This window comes from Corylus avellana, chromosome 4, assembly GCF_965113065.1.
Source record: "Corylus avellana chromosome 4, dhCorAvel1.hap1.2, whole genome shotgun sequence".
Lineage (NCBI taxonomy): Eukaryota > Viridiplantae > Streptophyta > Magnoliopsida > Fagales > Betulaceae > Corylus > Corylus avellana.
This window is the reverse complement of record NC_142493.1, coordinates 1,141,303-1,161,678: the sequence shown is the minus strand read 5'-3', so window position 1 is coordinate 1,161,678 and position 20,376 is coordinate 1,141,303. Positions and strand designations below refer to the sequence as shown.

The window sequence follows — 20,376 nt, the reverse complement described above, 5'->3', positions numbered from 1 at the left end:
TTTCTGCTAAGTCAGTCGGTCACCGAGTCATCGTAACCACGTAATAAAGTGGATACTTCATACCACCACTCCCTCTGAAATTACAATTATGTCATGCAAATTATAAAATTACTAAATATTAAAAAAAAAAAAAAAACGTAAATGATGCATTAATTCTACAATTTCCATGGTCAAAGTGAAGAAGCTCAAGACAGCAAGAAATTTTCTTCAAAGAAAACCTAGAAGTGGGTTTCATAGAAGCTGTTCTCATCCAGTAATTTTCAATTTTCAAAGTAACAAAGATCTCAAATTTCATATTTTCAAGAAACATTCCATATCATGCATCTAATGGATAAATAATAATTCCTATAAATTCGACTGAAAGAATAAGCATTGAGAAAACAACATGTTCAACAAAATATCAACTAAATTGCAACAAGTCTTCAATACGTGGTAGCAGCAACCATGTTTCTTGCAACCTTTAATTCTTCTGGAATTTGGTAAACATTTCAAACTTAAGTTTTACCATGAAGATGCTGTCTCTCACTTCCCCATTAACTTTGCACAAGGTTGTTCTTTTCAGCAGTTTCCTTCCTAAAAGCTTGTAATCTTTCCTTCAATTTCTTAATAATCTGCACAAAATCAGATATAACACCAATATGAGCATATCGTCGATTACTAGCTCCTATGATTCGAATACACATCAATTCCCGTGCCCTGTGCATTAGAACAAGCAAGGAATTAAGCTACGCGAAAGCAATTGCGCATCAACGCATCATTTTTCTTGCTTAGTCCAAGTTTGCTACAATTGGAAATCTTAAGCATAAAAAAATTTCTCAAATAAGATAGAGGTAGTACCCTTTTCCCCCTTCCCATATTGCAAAAAAAAAAAAAAAAAAAAAAAAAGATATAGGTAGAAGTATAAGAAAACAATGTCAAACTCTTTTCCTACAGATCCAATTCCATATCATGAAAGAGTATGCTTTGGGCGAGAGGGTCTCAATGCATAGTTGGTACAAGAATAGGGCAATGCAGAGAATAATTACCATTAGGGGAAAATCTAAAGCACTCAGCAATCCTCTATGTTGATTGGAACAAAAATGTCATCCAAATAAGCCGGACGATCGGTGCTCCACTCCAATGCTTCCCACCAACTCCTCTCACCTTCAATCTTCTTCAAATCTTTACTGGATACTTCCTCAATCAACAGGTTCTTGAGATTTGGACAGTCATAGAAACTCAGCAATTCTAATCTTGGTGCAATGTGTAGACCACTAGAGATGCTAACTAATCCAGGCATGTAATGAAGCGACATCCTCTTCAAATTTGGGAGAAAGTGAGAGGTTTTATGCTCAGCAGAAACTTCGCAACTTACTAAAGTTTTGATGGAAGGGCAGTCATCAAATGTAAGGTCTTCTAAATTACAGAGGTTATCAAGTAAACCTGTTGTGAAAATAGTGGTCAATTCGGGACATGTGCGCAATGTCAAGAACTTCAGAAGAGATAAACACTTTGTTTGTACTGGTCCCTCCCATATGCTCCTTAGATTCTTCATATAATATACACAGAGGTATTCAAGTGATCCAAGAACAATTCCACTGCTTGCCCCTACTTCATCATCTTCTTCATGAGCATCTCCTTCATCTTTAATAACTTCTCCTTCATCTATAATAACTTCAACCTCGTTACATTCCCCCACAACACAGCATTTTAGTTGCTTCATATTTTCAATCCCAAAATCTGATAGCTTCTTAACAGTTGCATGCCGTTCCAAGAAAAATGCAGTTGAATATTGGAGTAGCGTCTTAATGTCTTCAGGAATAGCCTGATCACCATTTATGTATTCCAAACATCTCTCCCATCGTTCCAACTCCAATTCAACACCGCGAGGGCGTCGAGACATAATGCGCTTGACATGGTGGCCAACAATAAATCTAAAATGTGACGGTAGAAAGTTCTCCAACCAAAACCTTTCCCGTACAAAGTCCTGCACATGGTCCACCTTTGGAAAATAGAAAACAAGAGTCCTCAACTTCTTCAACTTAAGTACTTCGGTAACAATATCTTTCACACATTCATTCCACCAGTTATCATCTGGATTCACACTGATCATCAACTCCTCTAAACGAAACAGTGCCTCAATTACGTTACGAGGAAACACTGCATCTGATTCCATGACACCGCTACCATCATCCATATATCCATAAAATGACAAATTCAAGCAAGTGAGCTTAGTTAACTTCTTAATCTCCGTAGGTAAATCCATAATTTCTGTTCCTTCAAGATCAAGAACTACAAGCTGTTTGAGTTTTCCAACTTCGGGCGACAACCTCAAGAAATGATGACAATAACTTAAAATCAGTATTTTGAGTTCGACTAATTTGAAAATTGACTCCGGCAAAGACCTGATACCGGTCCTGGATAAATTCAGAACTTGGAGAGCAGGCACATAATCGAAAAATGAGGGAGAGATTGTTTTCAATTTGTGGTTATTGTGAAGGAACATTAATATTGATCTATGATTCTCACGTAAATCCATAATCTCTTTCCCTTCAAGATCAATAACACTCTCATGTAAATCCATAATCTCTTTCCCTTCAAGATCAAGAACTTCAAGTTGTTTGAGGTCTCCACCTATGGACAGCAATCGGTAACTTATAATCAGTGTTTTGAGGCTGACCAATAATCTAACAATGGACTCCGGCAATGACCTAATACGGGTCTTGGATAAGTTCAAGATTTGGAGAGCAGGCATGTAATTGAAAAATGAGGGAGGGATCGTTCTCAATCTATTGTTATTGTGAAGGTACAGTTCTAAGAGCATGGGGCACCTTAGATTCTTAGGTAAATCCCTAATCCGTGTCTCTTCAAGATCAAGAACTTCAAGCTGTTTGAGTTCTCCAACTTCGGGCGGCAACTCCATTAAATGACGACAATCACTTAAAATCAATCTTTTGAGGCTAACCAATCTGACAATGGACCTCGGCAAAGCCCTGATACCGGAGTGGGATAAGTTCAAGGTTTGGAGAGCATGCATGTAATCGAAAGATGAGGGAGGTAAATCCGTAATCTCTGTCCCTTCAAGATCAAGAACTTCAAGCTGTTTGAGTTCTCCAACTTTGGGCGGCAACTCCATTAAACGACGACAATCACTTAAAATCAGTCTTTTGAGGCTGACCAATCTGTCAATGGACTCCGGCAAAGCCTTGATACCGGTGCGGGATAAGTTCAGGGTTTGGAGAGCATGCATGTAATCAAAAGATGAGGAAGGTAAACACGGAATCCTGGATCCTTCAAGATCAAGAACTTCAAGCTGTTCGAGTTTTCCAACTTCGGGCGGCAACTTCGGTAAATAATTACGACAATCACTTAAAATCAGTCTTTTGAGGCTGACCAATCTCACAATGGACTTCGGCAAAGTGGGAGTACTGCTCCTGGATAAGTTCAGGGTTTGGAGAGCATGCATGTAATCGAACAACGAGGGAGGTAAATCCATTAACGCGATCCCTTCAAGATCTAAAACTTCAAGCTGTTTGAGTTCTCCAACTTCGGGTGGCAACTTCCTTAAATGACTACAATCACTTAAAATCAGTCTTTTGAGGCTGACCAATCTCACAATGGACTTCGGCAAAGTGGGAATACTGGTCCCGGATAAGTTCAGGGTTTGGAGAGCATGCATGTAATCGAACAACGAGGGAGGTAAATACCTTATCTCGGTCCCTTCAAGATCTAAAACTTCAAGCTGTTTGAGTTCTCCAACTTCGGGCGGCAAATTCCTTAAATGAGGACAATCAATTAAAATCAGTCTTTTGAGGCTGACCAATTTGACAATGGACTCCGGCAAAGAGCTGATATTGGTCTTGGATAAGTTCAGGGTTTGGAGAGCATGCATGTAATCGAAAAATGAGGGACGTAAATCGATAATCCCGGTTTCTGTAAGATCAAGAACTTGAAGCTGTTTTAGTTCTCCAACTTCGGGCGGCAACTCCATGAAATCTTCACAGTAACTTAAAATCAGTCTTTTGAGGCTAACCAATTTGACAATGGACTTTGGCAAAGACCTGATATTTGTATGGGATAAGTTTAGGATTTGGAGAGTCGGCATGTAATCAAAAAATGAGGGAGGGATCGTTCTCAATTTTTGGTTTCTGTGAAGGCACAGTTCTAAGAGCATGGGGCACCTTAAATTCTCAGGTAAATTCCTAATCCAGGTCCCTTCAAGATCAAGAACTTCAAGCTGTTCGAGTTCTCCAACTTCGGGCGGCAACTCCACGAAATCATGAGAGTATCGTAAAATCAGCCTTTTGAGGCCGACCAATCCGAAAATGTACTTTGGCAAAGACCTAATACTGGCCCATGATAAGTTCAGGGTTTGGCTAGCAGGCATGTAATAAAGCGTCATGTCAAATGCTTCATTGTCAAACACCACTTCTTCATCAGGCTCCAAAGTGATTTGTTTTTCACTTCCTTCTCCTGCAAAACATGAATTAGATGTCAGCTCAAATGCAAAAAGTAATGATCCGAAAAGCTCACAGGAGCTAAATAGGAAAAGAAGGATCATGTAATCAATCCTTCAAGTGAAGTCGTTGTCATATTGAACGCTGAAATTCTGCAAAAGTCAATCAGATAACCATGACAGATTTACAATTGATGAACAAACTATCCTGATTTATGAAGTTTAATGTAACTCACTGCCACTACTCACTAGCCAAGCTTTTACAAGCCTTCAACTATTTTGAGGGAATTTAAAATATTTCAACAGTCAACACAATAATGGCCGTATTATGAACAATTTTAGATGACTCCATTTTCAGTACTAAATAGTTATGCCACAAATTTAATTACTTTCTTGCTATGAAGCACCGATACCCAATACGATATTATCCAATAAGGACACGGCAATTTTGACAATTGTTCCCCAAATTTATCCTACCTCACTAGTAATTGCTTGAGTAAGGCTAAGCTCGAACAACATTTTTTATAACAAATCTCCCATGGTGCATTTAGCTGACGAAATAAGGTGAATTCATAATTTATATAGGAGATGAAATAATAATTTAGCATGGTATTAGGGCCAAAAGTCCTGAGTTCGAACCATGTCTCTGTCAATTTACTTTAATTTCAATTAAAAATTTCATGTGTTGGGCCTCAGCTATTAAAAGAGAATTTGAGCTCACATGTGAAAGGGGAGTGTTAAAGTATTGATTAAGTGATTAAATTTACCTCATCCTATCAATTTACGCTTTTGAGATAAATGGTGATTTAACAAAAATAAAGGGAATGAAAATATGTTGTTCTAAAATATTTTGTTAAATGTCTTAAAATGAAATTAGAAACACACTTTCGGCGATTGGCACGGGCAAAAAAAACGTTGACACGGTGTCGACTTGTTTTGGCATACCATGGCACCCACCAAGGCACTGAAGCAAACCTGGGATTTGAAGCTTGGGACACCTTCCAAATGTCTTATAATTGAGTTCCTATGAGTTGCAAGACTTTGATTGTGGCAATGGTGATGTTGCAGTGCCGGCTCAAAGGTTAGGCGACTTAGGCCGTCACCAAGGGCCCCTGATTTTATTAAGGCCCAAAAAAAAATGTGCAAATGTGCAAAAGCTTGTTGACAACAGTGATGATGGTGGCATATTATTACAAATGTGCAAAAGCTTTGATAATGGTATGACTTTAATACTGTTTGCACATCGTTCCTCTAAAAAATTTGCAGTGCTAAAAATGCAAGCTTTAGTAAACGAACTTAATAATTAAATTCTAAAATTTTATTTCCGAGCTTCGATGTTTTTCCCTAGTCAAATGAGAGGTTGAGCATGTTCCTATAAACTCCAAACTCATGATGCATGGGTTGACCTACTATACATATGTTAACATCTAAAAGGACGACAAGTATGATTATACTGCTACTTCACAATGATCAACCTTGTGGCCTAATACTTCTTTTTTCTCTTTTTTGTAAGTAAAATCGTAGTCATTTCACAAATTTTTCTGTCCAACTTAATGTTGATTTAGATAGAAGAGGTTAATTAACACCAAAACTGCAAGATAGGGGTCCGAGTTGCACCAAACTAGAGTTTATGGGTAAATGAAATAGGGATGGAAGCTTATGATGGGAAATTAAAGAGTCATTTACCTCAAGAAAATGGAATGTGCTAAACTTTAATTAGCTTGCTTAAAATGGAAATAAGATCACTCTTCCACGGTTCCACCTCCAATCCTTACGGGAAAGAAAATTCAAAAAAGATATTTATTGTGACATGTTCTGTTCCCATATTTTGTCCATATCTTGCATATATATCTCCGTGCATAATATGAGCATTACATATCACAGATTCGATAGTGAATCACTCATATTTATATACTGGAAAAAATATAAAAAGCCTCGTGATGTTAAAGTGTGCTAAAGTAATCCATCAAACTATTAAGGTGAGCCAAAAAATGCACTTTTTTATTATTATATTCATATAATACTCTTATTCTCTTAAAAACTAAAATAAATAAATAAAAATAAAATAAAAAAACCAAAGGAGTTGATAAATACCACCAAAAAAAAAAAAATAATAAAATAAAAAGTTTTTTTGGGATAAATAAAAAAATTAGCCACGGTAGGTCTCCAGGGGTGGCGGAGAATTGCCCTCCCGTGGCTTGCCACCTCTGGGAGTGCCTCACAGGCCACCCCAAAGGAACCCAAAGCCACAACTTTCCTTTTTATTAAAAAAAATATTTGTTAGATTTTTATTTCAGTTTTTTTTAGAGAATAAGGGTATTATAAGAATATAATAAAAAAAAGTGGCATTCTTTTATACATTTTAGTAGTTTGATGTGTCATTTTAGCACACTTTGGTAGTTTGGTAACTTGGGACCTTTTTAAAAACGGTTGTGATAGTTCAGGTAGCTTTTATATATATGTGTTTAAATGTGTGCTTGCATCTGTGTCTTAAGTACTATATATATAATTACCTAAAAGAGCTAAAATCTCATATTCTGCAAAATTCTTTTCCAAAGAATGTCAAAGTAAAATAAATCGAAGCTTAAAACTGAACAATAATAGAAATTAACTTGATTTAAAGAAAAGAGGTACCTGCAGACAGATCCAAGTTGGGATCGGGATCGAACTTCACTTCGTAATCATGGCCCTCGTTCTTCAACTGTAGGTAGTGGTCTTTTTTGTCTGGAAAATCTTTTGCTGGATCGGCCATCATGGAGGCGCGCCAAATGAAAAGTTGAGGAGATTTCCAAACAAGCAAATCTTCAGCCTCATATTCTCCATGTGCTTCAAGTTCTGTTCGCAACTGTTTATCTCTCGATACTGCTATCACTCTACTCCCCGGACCAAAACATTTGGACTTTCCAATTAATGTGTGTAGTTGTTTCAACTCATCCACGTTATCAAGAACAATAAGAACTCTTTTGCCCTGAATTGCTTCCTCAATCAAACTGATTCCTTCGTCAGCATTGTTAATATTGACTTGATTCATTCCCACGATATCACCAAGAAGTTGTTCTTGTAAATGGACCAAACCATTGGGCACTTTTGAACTTTCTGTAATGTCTAATATAAGACTTGTTCTTTCAAATCCATGATATATTTGACTATAGACAACTCCTATTAGGGTTTCTTTAAGTATTTCATCCATACAAGACATGCCCACAATGTAAATCTCACTTGTTCCAAGATGTAAGAAATCAGTCATCATTTCAACACAAGAATCCATTCTTAGTGTGTTTCTGGGAATGTTCAAGCGAGTACAAACTGCATCCAAAACTTCTTCAACAAACTTGAGGATTCCCATAGACCTGATCATCATTCAAATGGCAAATAGAACAATAAAATAAGCACAAGAAAAGAAACAGAAGAATGAAAATTGTGAGTCACTGGGGATGGTACCAAAAGGATGTTATCATCTCAATCATTTTAGACTAATATGTCATCACAAACAATTATGTTATTATCAAATTTATTAAAAATATCATTCAAATGTATTGCTATGCAATTTATGGTCCTACCCAATATATAAGGTCATAATTGTCCGCGAATACATAAAGCAGAAATCATTAGTTCAATTAATTCTCTTCCCCTTTAAGGCTACAATTTTTTTTAAAAAAAAAATTCATTTTCGTCGACAAAGCCACCGCTCCAAGTGCTTCAAGTGGTATGACATTACTATTTTGTTATTAAGTTTACCCTAAAAGGTCATATACCATTTAGAAAGAGCATACTCTATATAAGTACATCCCTTTTCTCACATGGTCACACCCAGACAATATGGGACGCCACACTCTCTAAGTCAAATGATCTTTATATACGGGTAAAGTGAGTATGGAAGAGAAACCTTCAACTAATTCAACTCAAAAACTGACTTCTCTATGTATAAATATATTTTATATATGATTTATTTATATTCTAAATCCAAATTTTTACTTTAGTTTTTATTTTTTATTTTTTATTTTTATTTCAAATGAGGAAAGGGATTACAAAAGATGATATTTCCCATATTTGATCCGAATGGCAACAATCCATTCAGTAATGGGCTGATTATTGAAAGCATCAGTGTTGATGGGCCATGAGGAGCTTCTCCACAAAATTCTGGCAAAATGGCACTCAAGAAATTACTTTAGTTAAGCATATGTAAAAGTCTATTCCAAAATTAAAAAAATCCAATTTGGCTTGCATCAATATTTAATCCGTCAGTGTGCTAAGAGAACGTGATTGGACCCTCGATCTATTCGTATTTTGCATTTTATGTCAAGGATTGTTTCAATGCTAATAATGTCAAATCTCCCTCTTGCATGTATACTCTGTGCATTTAAGTTGTGATTCTATGTGAATCTCCTTCTTGCATGTATACTCTGTGCATTTAAGTTGTGATTCTATGTGCTTTAATAAGATTGAGGGGTAGTTTGGTAAACTCCATTCTAACCCTAGATACTGTTTATATTTTTGTGGGAAAAAAATGAGAGTAATGATATGATTGGTATAGAAATGTAAAAAAAAAAAAAAAAATTGTTTTGTAATAACTTTTTTATTTAAATAATAGTAAGAAGTGAGAATGTTTTGATGTTGATTTTTTTTCAAAAAAATAAGGTAAATCGTATTTGAGGATGGTGTGGTACTGTTTAACAAACTACCCCTAAATCGCTTATAAAAAAAAAAAATGCTGAGAATTTTGAATCTTGAGATTTATATGGCTTGATTGGATTAATCGTTCACAAAAAAGTCTTTAAAAAAAAAAAAGGCATGAATTGTTCCCAATTTCAAACACACACACACACACATATATGTATATTTAATATAAAACTAATATATAAAATATAATATGATATAAAACTCAAAAAAAAAAAAAAAAAGCACTTGATATTAACAATAATTTTTTGATAAGTGGTAGTGGTACTAACAATAATTTTAGGCCCTTTTTTCCAGAAAAGTTAATTAGAGAAACGGAAGAAAGTTTTCACTCTTTAATTATTTTCATGTCTACCAAAAATTTTACTTGTTCAACAACTACATCATCGAAACAATCTAGATTTACATGTATGGGACCACTTAATCAACCCCGTTTATTTCTGAACTTGAATTACCGTTTGGTTTGCTCCCAGCCGCCGATGGATAAGCTAGGTAGCTAGCTAGCTAGAAATTATTTACAACATGAGCTATCACACTTGCCCATTAACACACCCAAAAAAAAAAAAACAAAAAATCGTTTTATTCTCTTGTTGGGTTTAATCAAAATTTAGGATAAATGTGGATTTTTAGTATATGAATTTAAATAAAATGTTGATTTAGGAGTAATCACAATTTTCAATACTCATCAGTAATTAGGGTTTGTCCAAGTAAAAGGTCTACTTCCACAATAATTGAAGCATGCACAAATTGTTTGAAATTATTTTGATTGATGACGATTTAAAATGAATTTGGATACTAAAATAATCTGAAAAGTTTTTCTTTAAATTTTGACAATTCATTTTAGCTACAGTTTAGGCGCTCTATCGGTTTTTATCTAAAATTTAAAAGAAAACAAAAGGACAAAAAACAGAAAATGCATGAAAAAGCAAGAGTCGGTAGCATGATACCCATTTGCATCATCATGGAGTATCTGGTCGGATGAATTCATAACTTCAGTGAGAGCTGCTCTCCATCCCTGCATCCTCTGATCATACTGATCCACACCGGTCCCAAACTGCTCTTCAGACCTAGGGAATGCCTCCTCCAAAGTCTCGATCCTTTTTTGGACATCCGAAGGGCCCAATTGATACAAGATGGGGAAAAAAATGTGGTCTATGATATTCCTACGGTGCATGATCTCTACAAGCTCATTTAGGCAATATTCAGAACAAACATAGCCTTGAGAAAGAACCACGATGAAAATTCTTGATCTTTGAATTGCTTTGAGCATTAAGGTGGGGATGTTCTCTCCTCCAGGAGGACGCTCTCGGAAGGTGACAACTCCGTTTCTCTCCAAGCCGCCGAAGAGGTAATACATGAAATCATAACTGGTTTCGTCACCTATGAAAGACAGGTAGACGTCGTAATCCCAGCGAGGATCGGGAGGTTTGGAAGATGATGGTGTTACAGACATCATGAATTAACCATTGGGTTGTCTTCTGAAGCTGTGCTGTGTGGGTTGTGATTTGTTGTTGTCTACTGAAGCTGTGTGGGTTGTGATTTGTTGTTGATTTTAGAGGTTAGAGGTGAAAGTAATAGGGGCAGGAAGGAGACTAGAAAACGAAAGGCGTGAATTGAAGGGTGAATGCATGTTATGTGTATGAAGAGGCCGCGTTTGGTCAACGTGGCACAATCATATATATATATATATTATTGTATTTTATTAATAAAATCAAAACATGGGACCAAATGGGTCCCTTGATCCGGATCTAGGGCGAGCAAAGTGGCAATTTTGATACGACCAGCGAATCCGACACGAAAAAAATAGGTATTGGGTTTGACTTTATCAAGTTCGGGTCTACCCAATTAAAACCAGATTAATTTCATATCTAGCGAGTCTGCCGGGTTGACCCACCAGACCCGATTTCTGTTGGGGTCTGGTGGGTAACAGTGAAAAAAAAAAAAAAAAGAATCCTAAACCCTAAAAGTCGCGAATTATTTTTGTGTGTCTTTCATGATTTGAAATTATTTTTGTCTTCCTCTTATTGCCATTGTACCTATGCAGATAAAGAGTGGCGAGGTATAAGAGATCTTATGGAGATATCTTGATAGCTAACAAAATTAATGTACCAAATTGTAGAGCCAATTATAAGAGTAATTGGTTAATATAACTCAATTGAGTCCAAATTCCGAAAGGGTTAATCTCCTCTAAAGTGGTATCAAAGCCAGCTTAAGAGCTATCTTCTATGTGGTTGACATTTGTGATTATTGGGTCCAATTCCTTCAAATTATACTGGTGGTTTGATGCGAATAAGTTGTATAGTTTAATTTGTTGGAAATAATTGGAAAGGTGCCAAAATACTTATTGAAATAAAATAATAATAACAATCTGAAAATTAATTTTTGAAAATTGCTAATTTTGTGAATGTTTTTATTAACAATTGCATTGGTATTAATGTATTATTATTACTTAAAAATAAAAAATAAAAATTAGGGTTTAGAGTTTTTAACGGGTCGGGTCGGGTTATGTTTTAAGAGCACGAATCATGTCAGGTCGTGTCTACCCGATATGACTTGGTAATTTTAACGGGTTAAACGGGTCATGTCGGATTACCCAGTTATATTTCCGTATTATAATCATGTCATACCCGCTAACACGTTTAGCTAAACGGGTCATGTTCATGTATAGGTTAATCGTGTAACAGGTACCCGCGGATCGTAATCGGGTCGTATCAAGTACCTGTTTTGCCAACCCTGTCCGGATCCCCTCCCATTAGTAGGAAAATTGGAGATTCTCTCTAATTGTTTATCCTGGCTGTCCACTTTCATCCAACAGCCCACACCACGCCACGGGTCTCACTCAAATTTAAATAATAAACTATTAATTAACTTTTAAAAAGAAAATAAAAATAGAAATAATAAAAAATTAAAATCAAATAATAAAAAAGCTAGGGTGGCCGACCACTCCAGTTGAACCTAGTGGTGGCTTCGGCCAACTCAGACCCACCGGATGAGCTAAAAAAATTTTGAATTTTTTTTGATTTGAACCTTGGGGGTAGCCAAATCACCCCAAGGCCACCTTCATGGCCCTTGGGAGTGGTTCGGCCACCTCAAGGGCCATATTTTTTTTTTTTAATTTCAACTTGGGAGGTGGCCGAACAACCCCAAAAGGCACTTAGGGTGGCTTCGGCCATCCCATGACCTTGGAGGTGATTCGCTGAAGCAAAGCGAAACCTTCTTCTTTTGTAGGTCTTTAAACCTAAGAAAAACCCAAAATTTTGCCCCAAAAAGCTGCAAAAACCCAAGAACGAAGATCAAAAGCTGTGAGATAAAAAACCAGGTCAAAACAGAAACTCACAGGCTCACAGTATCTTAACAACCCACACCAACTGTTCGCACCCACGCACGAAAGAACCCAAAAATCACAATCACTGGTCTTGTACAATTTGATGGCTACTTATTATTGAGAGTAGGAGAGTTTTGATATGGATTTGTTGTCAAAATTGAGAGCTAATGAACCGTCCATTGTCTTTGCAAGCCCTTGGGTGGCTCGGTCCAAATAAAAAAATTTCAAAATTATTTTGGTCCTCGAGGTGGTTTGACTACCCCTAATTATTTTAGTTTATTATTTAAATTTGAGTGGGACATGTAGCGTAGTGTGGGATGTTGGATGAAAGTGGACGGTTAGGATGAACAATTAGAGAATTTCTAATTTTTCCAGGAGATTTGGATCCGATCCGGATCCCCAACATTTGAAAATATTGGTAGATGAAGGGCTTGTTTGGTATTGAGTTGAGAAATAGAGTTTTTGGATATATAGTTTTTGTCAAAAGCGCTTATACTAAAAAGCTGTTACAAGTTTGGTAACGGTATGTCTTAAATGCTTTTTTAAAGTTATTGATGTTTGGTAACAAAATTAAAACAGTAATTTTAGTTACAAAAATAACAATAAAGGACATATAATATTATTGAGAATAATAGACACAATTACATCATTAAAATAAGAATATATAATCCATCAAAATATCATTTTCATTTTCCACTTCATCAAAAAGAAGTAAATAAATAAATATAAAATAAATATATAAACCGACTGAAAATTAATAACTTGTAAAATGTTAAGGGATTAAAATTAATTTCTTTATTTTTCATGAAACTAGAACCCCTTTTGTTGGTCTGTAACGAGAGAGAGAGAGAGAGAGAGAGAGAAAAAGAGAAGTGTTTATGTTGAAAATTTTGGTATGAGAGCTTTGGCAGAAGAACCCATGTGATGCTCCTTGATATCAAGACGAAAAGAGAAAACAATCCTCTTGAACCAAGACAAATGTCTGAGTTAACAATTCAATAGTAGAAAAATTGACTGGATTTCTTCATAATGCAGCTGGTGCATCACGTGGGTGCTTGCTCCAATATATACCGTAACCTACATCTGACTAGAATAATTTAATGAATATACCGTTTTTTTGTTATATGAAATATAATACATGAAGAATTCTGACAGAGCATGTGGAATTGCTCTGTGGAATTATGGGGAGAAGAGATGCTGCCTGGTGCAGTTATGGCCGAGGTGCTGTGGAGTTAGATTAACGAGGCTCGCATCTTCATCCAATATCATCTCACACACAATAACTAGAACATAAAAATTTATGTCTCACTTCGTTAGAAACACTTCAATACTTCTCTCTCTCTCATTTGATTCTGGATTTTAATCAACCAAATTCTCTTCATCATCAACCCCATGCCTACACAGTGAGCAACGAGAATGACAGACCCTAAACCCAAATTTAACTTCAGATCTCTATATGAAAATAAGGCCCTCAAACCTAGATTTTATTTGTTTGTTTTCTTTTTTCTTTTCGTGCTTTTCTTTCGCATTTTCATAGTTTTTACATACCAAGCAAGAACCTCAACTTGGATTTTTCTCGCTCTGGAACAGCTCTAACTGCAGTAACGAAAATGACAAATCAAAGGGTTGAAAAGAAATAGATGTTTATATATGGGTATAGTTGTCATTTGTTAAAATTGGTGGGAGTATTTTTGTCCTTTCATATATTTCATTAAATGAAAACTTTGGGATGCGCTTTTCTTCTAGAAGTCTGTTTGAACAAAAGCCTCATTTTTCAGCTTGGCCCAAACGTGGTTTTGAGCATTTGAAACTTTAAAAGCGCTTTGACAATATTTTACCAAACGACACTAATACCCAAACAGGCTGGAACAGTGCTGGCCAACAGTGAGAGGAGAGAAGAAAGAACAGGAAAAGAGATAAACCTATTTTATAGGATAAGCCTCTCAGCATAATGCATTGGAGAAGTTCTGAAATTATCTACTAAACATTATTTTCTGTTATCTCTTCATATGTGCTTTTTACGTGTAAAAATATCTTTTAACCATTCTTATCTCTTCAAATAAAACTTCACTTTGCCCCTTAAACTATAATTATTTTTGACATGCTTCTTAAACTTCAAAATCTTTCATTTTGTCCCTCTGAACTTTCAAACCTCTCACTTTGGACCCCTCCATCAGTTTTTAACCGTTAAATGTGAGAAAATGACATTTATACTCCTGAATTTTTAATAAAATTCTAAATTTACCCTTAATTCCAATTTTTTTTTTTAAAAAAAAAAAAAAGAAAAAGAAAAAGAAAAAAAGTGATTTGTGGGTCAGGCCCTAGGTGACCCTTGGGTTAGGCTTGACCTGCACGGGTCAGGCCCTGAGGGTGGCCTCGAGCCACCCCCAAGTCTTGTGGGGGTGGCTGCGCGGCCACCCCCTAGGCTCTGGGGGTGGCCGCGCTAGGAGTGGCAACAGGCCACCCCCTAGGCTATGGGGTGGCGCACCGCACCTAGGCCCTGGAAGTGGCCTCGCGGCCACCCCCAGGTTTGGCTCGCGGCCACCCCCTAGTGGGTTTGGCTTGACCCGTGCGGGGTCAAGCCTGACCCACGGGTCTTTTTGCTTTTTTAGAAAAAGTAATAGAAAATAAATAAAATCTCTTTTTAGGGCCTGCTGTTAGAAGTTAACAGATAAATTTGACGGAGGGGTCCAATATGAGAGGTTTTAAAGTTTAGGGGGGGTATGTTAAAAATGGTTGTAGTTCAGGGTGGCAAAGTGAAGTTTCCTCAACTTTTTATAATGAAAATGGAAACTTCACTTTGGACCTCTAAAGTACAACCCCTTTTGACATTCTTTCCTTCAAATTTCAAAATCTCTCACTTTGAACCCCAAAAATTTTAATTTCTATAATTTTGAACTCATCCATCAAATTTTAAACGTTAAAAATGAGACAATGACATTTATACCACTTACTCTTTTATAAAATTTCAAATTTACCCTTAATTCCAATTTTTTCTTTTAAAAAAAAATTCTCTGGCCGGGAGACCCATGGGTGAGGCCAGACCCACACGGATCTGGCCATGTCCTACGCTGGGTCTTGGCCAGAGACCCACCATGGGGTCAGCAGACCCATGGCTGGGTTTGGACGGAACCCAGCCGTGGGTCCGTAGACCTACACTGGATCACAGTTGCGACCCAGTCGTGGGTCTGGCCTGACCCACAGGTCTTTTTGCGCTTTTTTTTTATTAATTAAAAAAAAAAAAAAAAAAAAAAAAAAAACTAAAATCAAAGACATTTTAGTCTTTTTAGGGTTAGGCGTTAGAAGTTAACAGGTAAATATGATGGAGGGGTTCAAAATGATAGAAATTGGAAGTTCAGAGGTTCAAAGTGAAAGGTTTTTAAGTTTGAAGAGGGAATGTCAAAAGGGGTTGTACTTCAGGGGTCAAAAGTGAAGTTTCCCTAATAAAAATCTGTATTTAGCTTATGCATCCCGAAGCAATTCCAAATAAATAACTAAGCTTAGGTAGCTTAATTAGAGAGTTAATTTGGGTTTTGGGTCACTAGGAACAGTTGGAAGGACACTTTGAAAATTTTGGACTTTCTGACCAGATGTACGCCCATCAGCACCGGACGTACGCTCATGTCGTTAGTAGAGGACGTACACGGGGGGGAGCACCATACGTATGCCTGCAAAAAGTACAAGGACATACGATAAAGGACCACCAGACGTACGCTGCTTTTTGGAAAACTTCTGGATAATACCTGGACGTACGCTACAACCTTTGGACCATTATGTAAATAGTACCGGACGTACGCCCCAGTAATACCAAACGTCCGCTTCTTTTCAAAATAGTTGGTAACGCCCTCTGTTTTTTCTCACCTATAAATGCCCCTACACCCTCGCCCTTTTCTCGTTCAAACTCGCCCCTAGGCTCCCAAAAAGCCTTGTGAGTTTGTTCTTGTGAGATTGTGTGTTTTGTGGAGAAGGGGAAGTTATTTCGTGAAGGCTTGGCTCCAAGACGGTAACCTTCTAAGCCATACTTGTTATTAGGTCGTTATTACTCTTTTAAATGCCTTCTAGATTAGCTTAATCGTTGGTTTGAAACTTTAGCTAGGTTATGCCTTTGATCTTATTTAAAGTTGTGTTAGCATTTCATTAAGATCAAACATGTTTTCGTATGCATGGAGACCTTATTTTGAGATAAGAAGTCTTCGAAAGCCTTTTGGTAATCTTAGAAATTGGTTTGAGATGATAGCAAGACGCATGGACAAAATGAGGTTCCACCTGAAAACCATCTGGGTGGACGTATGGCTTCGAGCCTGGACGTACGGTCAGAAGCACTTCAGGGAACGTTATTTTGGTCAGCCGTCCGATAGCTTCTGTTTTCATGTTTTAGTGTTGTTTTTAACTTAAACTTAGAACTAATAGAAGGTTTTCCACAGATTTAGAGAACCCCGACCGTTTGGAGGAATATTCGGAGACTTTGATCGACCCAGGTGAGTTTTAACTCACATAATGCTTGCCATTTATTTTTGAACATTGCACATCCATTTTGTATACCAAAACATGCGTATTTGCAACTCTCACGATGTGGCTAGCAGAGATTGGGTGCGGTTCTTGGATTGATTCATAAAAAAAAATTGATTTCTTTTTGTAGTGTTTATTTATGTGCTTGATGATTTTATTGGTGGGTTTTGTATGGATCTTTGACAATTTTTTTGGTGGTATTTGTTTGAAACAGAGGTGTATCGAAGAGATAAAGGATCAAGAGAGGGAGTTACTGCACTTTGCTTTGGTATGCTTCAGATGTGCTTTACAGAGATTTGATGTGGTTCAGCAAACAAGATGTTTGCTTAGAAGAAGAAGCTGCAGGGATGGAACCAGGAAGTCCAATGGTCTGGGGCCGGGCTAAGGCATAAGTTATTACTTTTTTTTTTTTAATTCATTTGAACTTTGGTTTTCCTATCATCAATAATACTAATAAATTCCCATTTGTCTGATGCAAGAGAAGAGGAGTATTTGTCTGATGCAACACGTTGAAGTTCCCACGGCCACATGCTCACAACAAATGCAATATGCAAGAAAAGACACAAAAACATGGATTGACACAATATTTCACCGTTCACCCAATGCATTGATACAAACATTGAAGAAAAAAAAAATACAATATTTCACCCAATACATTGACTACACAATCTACAAAGCCAAAAATTGAAACTTACTCACACTCACAGCATGGCCAGTCGGCCACATGCTCTCTTAGAATAGGTTATAGGTTAATGTTCTTGAAATATTTGAGTCTTCTCACAGCACGGCCAAAAAATAAAATGCACAGAGAAATGAGAGAATAGTTGCAGACTTGCAGTCTTGTCTCTTTACCTTGCACGTTTGTTTCTATTATTTCACCTTGCAGTTTGTTTCTATTATTTTCATTTGTGATTTGAGCTATTTCAATAACTTTTCAAAATAAAAGGGTATTTTTTCTCTTTCTAGAAAGCTTGACAGGTTAATGTTCATGAAGGATGCAAATCTAATTAAAGAGGAGTATAAAAGCAAGTTAAGCAAATCTAATTGAAGAGGAGTATATAGCCTATATTTCTGCCCAAATTCCTTCGAACTAAGGGGTGTCAGTGCCCAAAAATCCGGCGAATTAAAAGGGTGTTAGTGCTGGATTATTATTATCCCATCAACAGCACTTCCACTTCCATGTACCCTAATAATAATCTCAGATCTATATGATTTTCCCTTAACAAAAAATAAGGGGTGCTTGCTGCATTATGTCATTGTCGTCTTTTACCCGACTTCCACAACCGACAAAGTGCTATATTTCTGCCCAAATTCCTGCCAATTATTGGGTGCTCCCAAAAATCCGGCGAATTAAAAGGGTCTAGTGTTGGATTATTAATATCCTATCAACAGCACTTCCACTTCCGTGTACTCTTTCTTCTTAATGATTAATCTCTAAAGCACTTCCGCTGAATGATTGCTGGCTCAATTGCATGACATTACATTACAGATTTGGAAAGCACCGCAAAGCTTTTTTCTGAACACGAGTTCATTATCCAGCTAAGAGTCAAGCTGCTTGAAGTTCATGAAGGACTAGGACATAGATTTAATATTACCTGTTCATGACGTACCAAATAGAAATGAATAAATTTATATTTTTGCAGTGAGGTTGAAAATTTGTATTTTTTAGAACTGCACTTGATATCAACAAATTTGTATTTTTTTGTACGCACCCATAAAATTAACTCTTACATAAAATTAACTTTTTATTATTTAATTTTAATTTTTTATTATTTCTATTTTTTTTTTCTTCTTAAAAGTAAATTATTTTAGTTTGTTATTTAAATTTGAGTGAAACACGTGGCGTAGTGTGGGATGTTGGATGAAAGTGGACGGTTAGGATGAACAATTAGAGAATCTCCAATTTTTTCAAGAAATCTAGATCCGATCCAGATCCCCAGCATTTGAAAATATTGGTAGATGAAGGGCTTGTTTCGTATTGAGGTGAGAAATAGAGTTTTTGGATGTATAGCTTTTTTCAAAAACGCTTATACTGAAAAGCTGTTACAAGTTTGGTAACTGGATGTCTTAAATGCTTTTTTAAAGTTATTGATGTTTGGTAACAAAATTAAAATAATAATTTTAGTTACAAAAATGACAATAAAGGACATATAATATTATAAAGAATAATAAACATAATTACATCATTAAAATAAGAATATATAATCCGTCAAAACATCATTTTCATTTTCCTCTTCATAAAAAAAGAGTAAATAAATAAACATAAAATAAATATATAAACCGAATGAAAATTAATAACTTGTAAAATGTTAAGTGATTAAAATTAATTCCTTTATTTTTCATGAAACGAAAACCCCTTTTGTTGGTCTGTAACGAGAGAGAGAGAGAGAGAGAGAGAGAAAGAGAAGTGTGCTATGTTGAAAATTTTGGTATGAGAGCTTTGGCAGAAGAACCCATGTGATGCTCCTTGATATCAAGACGAAAAGAGAAAACAATCCTCTTGATCCAAGACAAATGTCTGAGTTAACAATTCAATAGTAGAAAAAATTGAATGGATTTCTAGGACTGTCAGGTTCTTTTTGACTGGATTTCTTCACAATGCAGCTGGTGCATCACGTGGGTGCTTGCTCCAATATATACCGTAACCTACATCTGACTAGAATAATTTAATGAATATACCGTTTTTTTGTTATATGAAATATAATACATGAAGAATTTTGACAGAGCATGTGGAATTGCTCTGTGGAATTATGGGGAGAAGAGATGCTGCCTGGTGGAGTTATGGGCGAGGTGCTGTAGAGTTAGATTAACGAGAACGAGGCTCGCATCTTCATCCAATATTATCTCACACACAATAACTAAAACATAAAAATTTATTGTTGGGTCATGGGTCAGCCGTTAAATATTTAACAGTCCTCAGGCCCGATCTGAAGAAGTCCAAGCCCAAGAGCTGGACCTGATACTTATGAATTCGAGACTTACATGTCCGAGACCATAAAATCCGAGGCTCTCTTAGCCGAGACCATAAAGTCCGAGACTAACTCAGGACATATGAGTCTCGGTAAAGGAAATAACTCTGATATCTTGGAAGATGCTACTGTTAATGGATAAGTGATCTTGTTTATTCAAAAGATACCACATCTATTTACAGTCCAGATCATCTATATATCAATGAAGATACGCCAGTTAACATCTAAGATCATAAAGGCGATCGAGTCCTACTCGGACACTTTAACTTAGCACGGCCAAAAAGCTATAATGCTGGTCCCCTGATCTCAGGCCTCTAAAATCATGGAACAGCTAACAAACATGATCTTTCATTTAAATGTTTGTTCAGCTAATATCAAGGGATAAGATTCCTGAACGTGTGAGAAATCAAACTCTCTCCCTGCCTATAAATACAAGTAATGTTATCAATGCAAAGGTAATC

General features: G+C 36.4%; 1 protein-coding gene across 1 annotated transcript; it reads right to left on the bottom strand.

The window, feature by feature from the left end:
* Positions 1-239: 239 nt before the first annotated feature.
* On the bottom strand, positions 240-10,690 carry LOC132180082 (uncharacterized). The gene is made up of 8 exons (XM_088516118.1): positions 10,060-10,690; positions 7,185-7,785; positions 7,070-7,124; positions 4,291-4,449; positions 3,409-4,227; positions 2,691-3,051; positions 1,026-2,384; positions 240-611 (listed from the first exon to the last, which is right to left on the bottom strand). The coding sequence occupies exons 1-7, from the start codon at positions 10,566-10,568 to the stop codon at positions 1,049-1,051; spliced, it is 3,840 nt and encodes a 1,279-aa protein (XP_088372244.1). The 5' UTR covers positions 10,569-10,690; the 3' UTR covers positions 240-611; positions 1,026-1,048.
* Between the last annotated feature and the right edge of the window lie 9,686 nt (positions 10,691-20,376).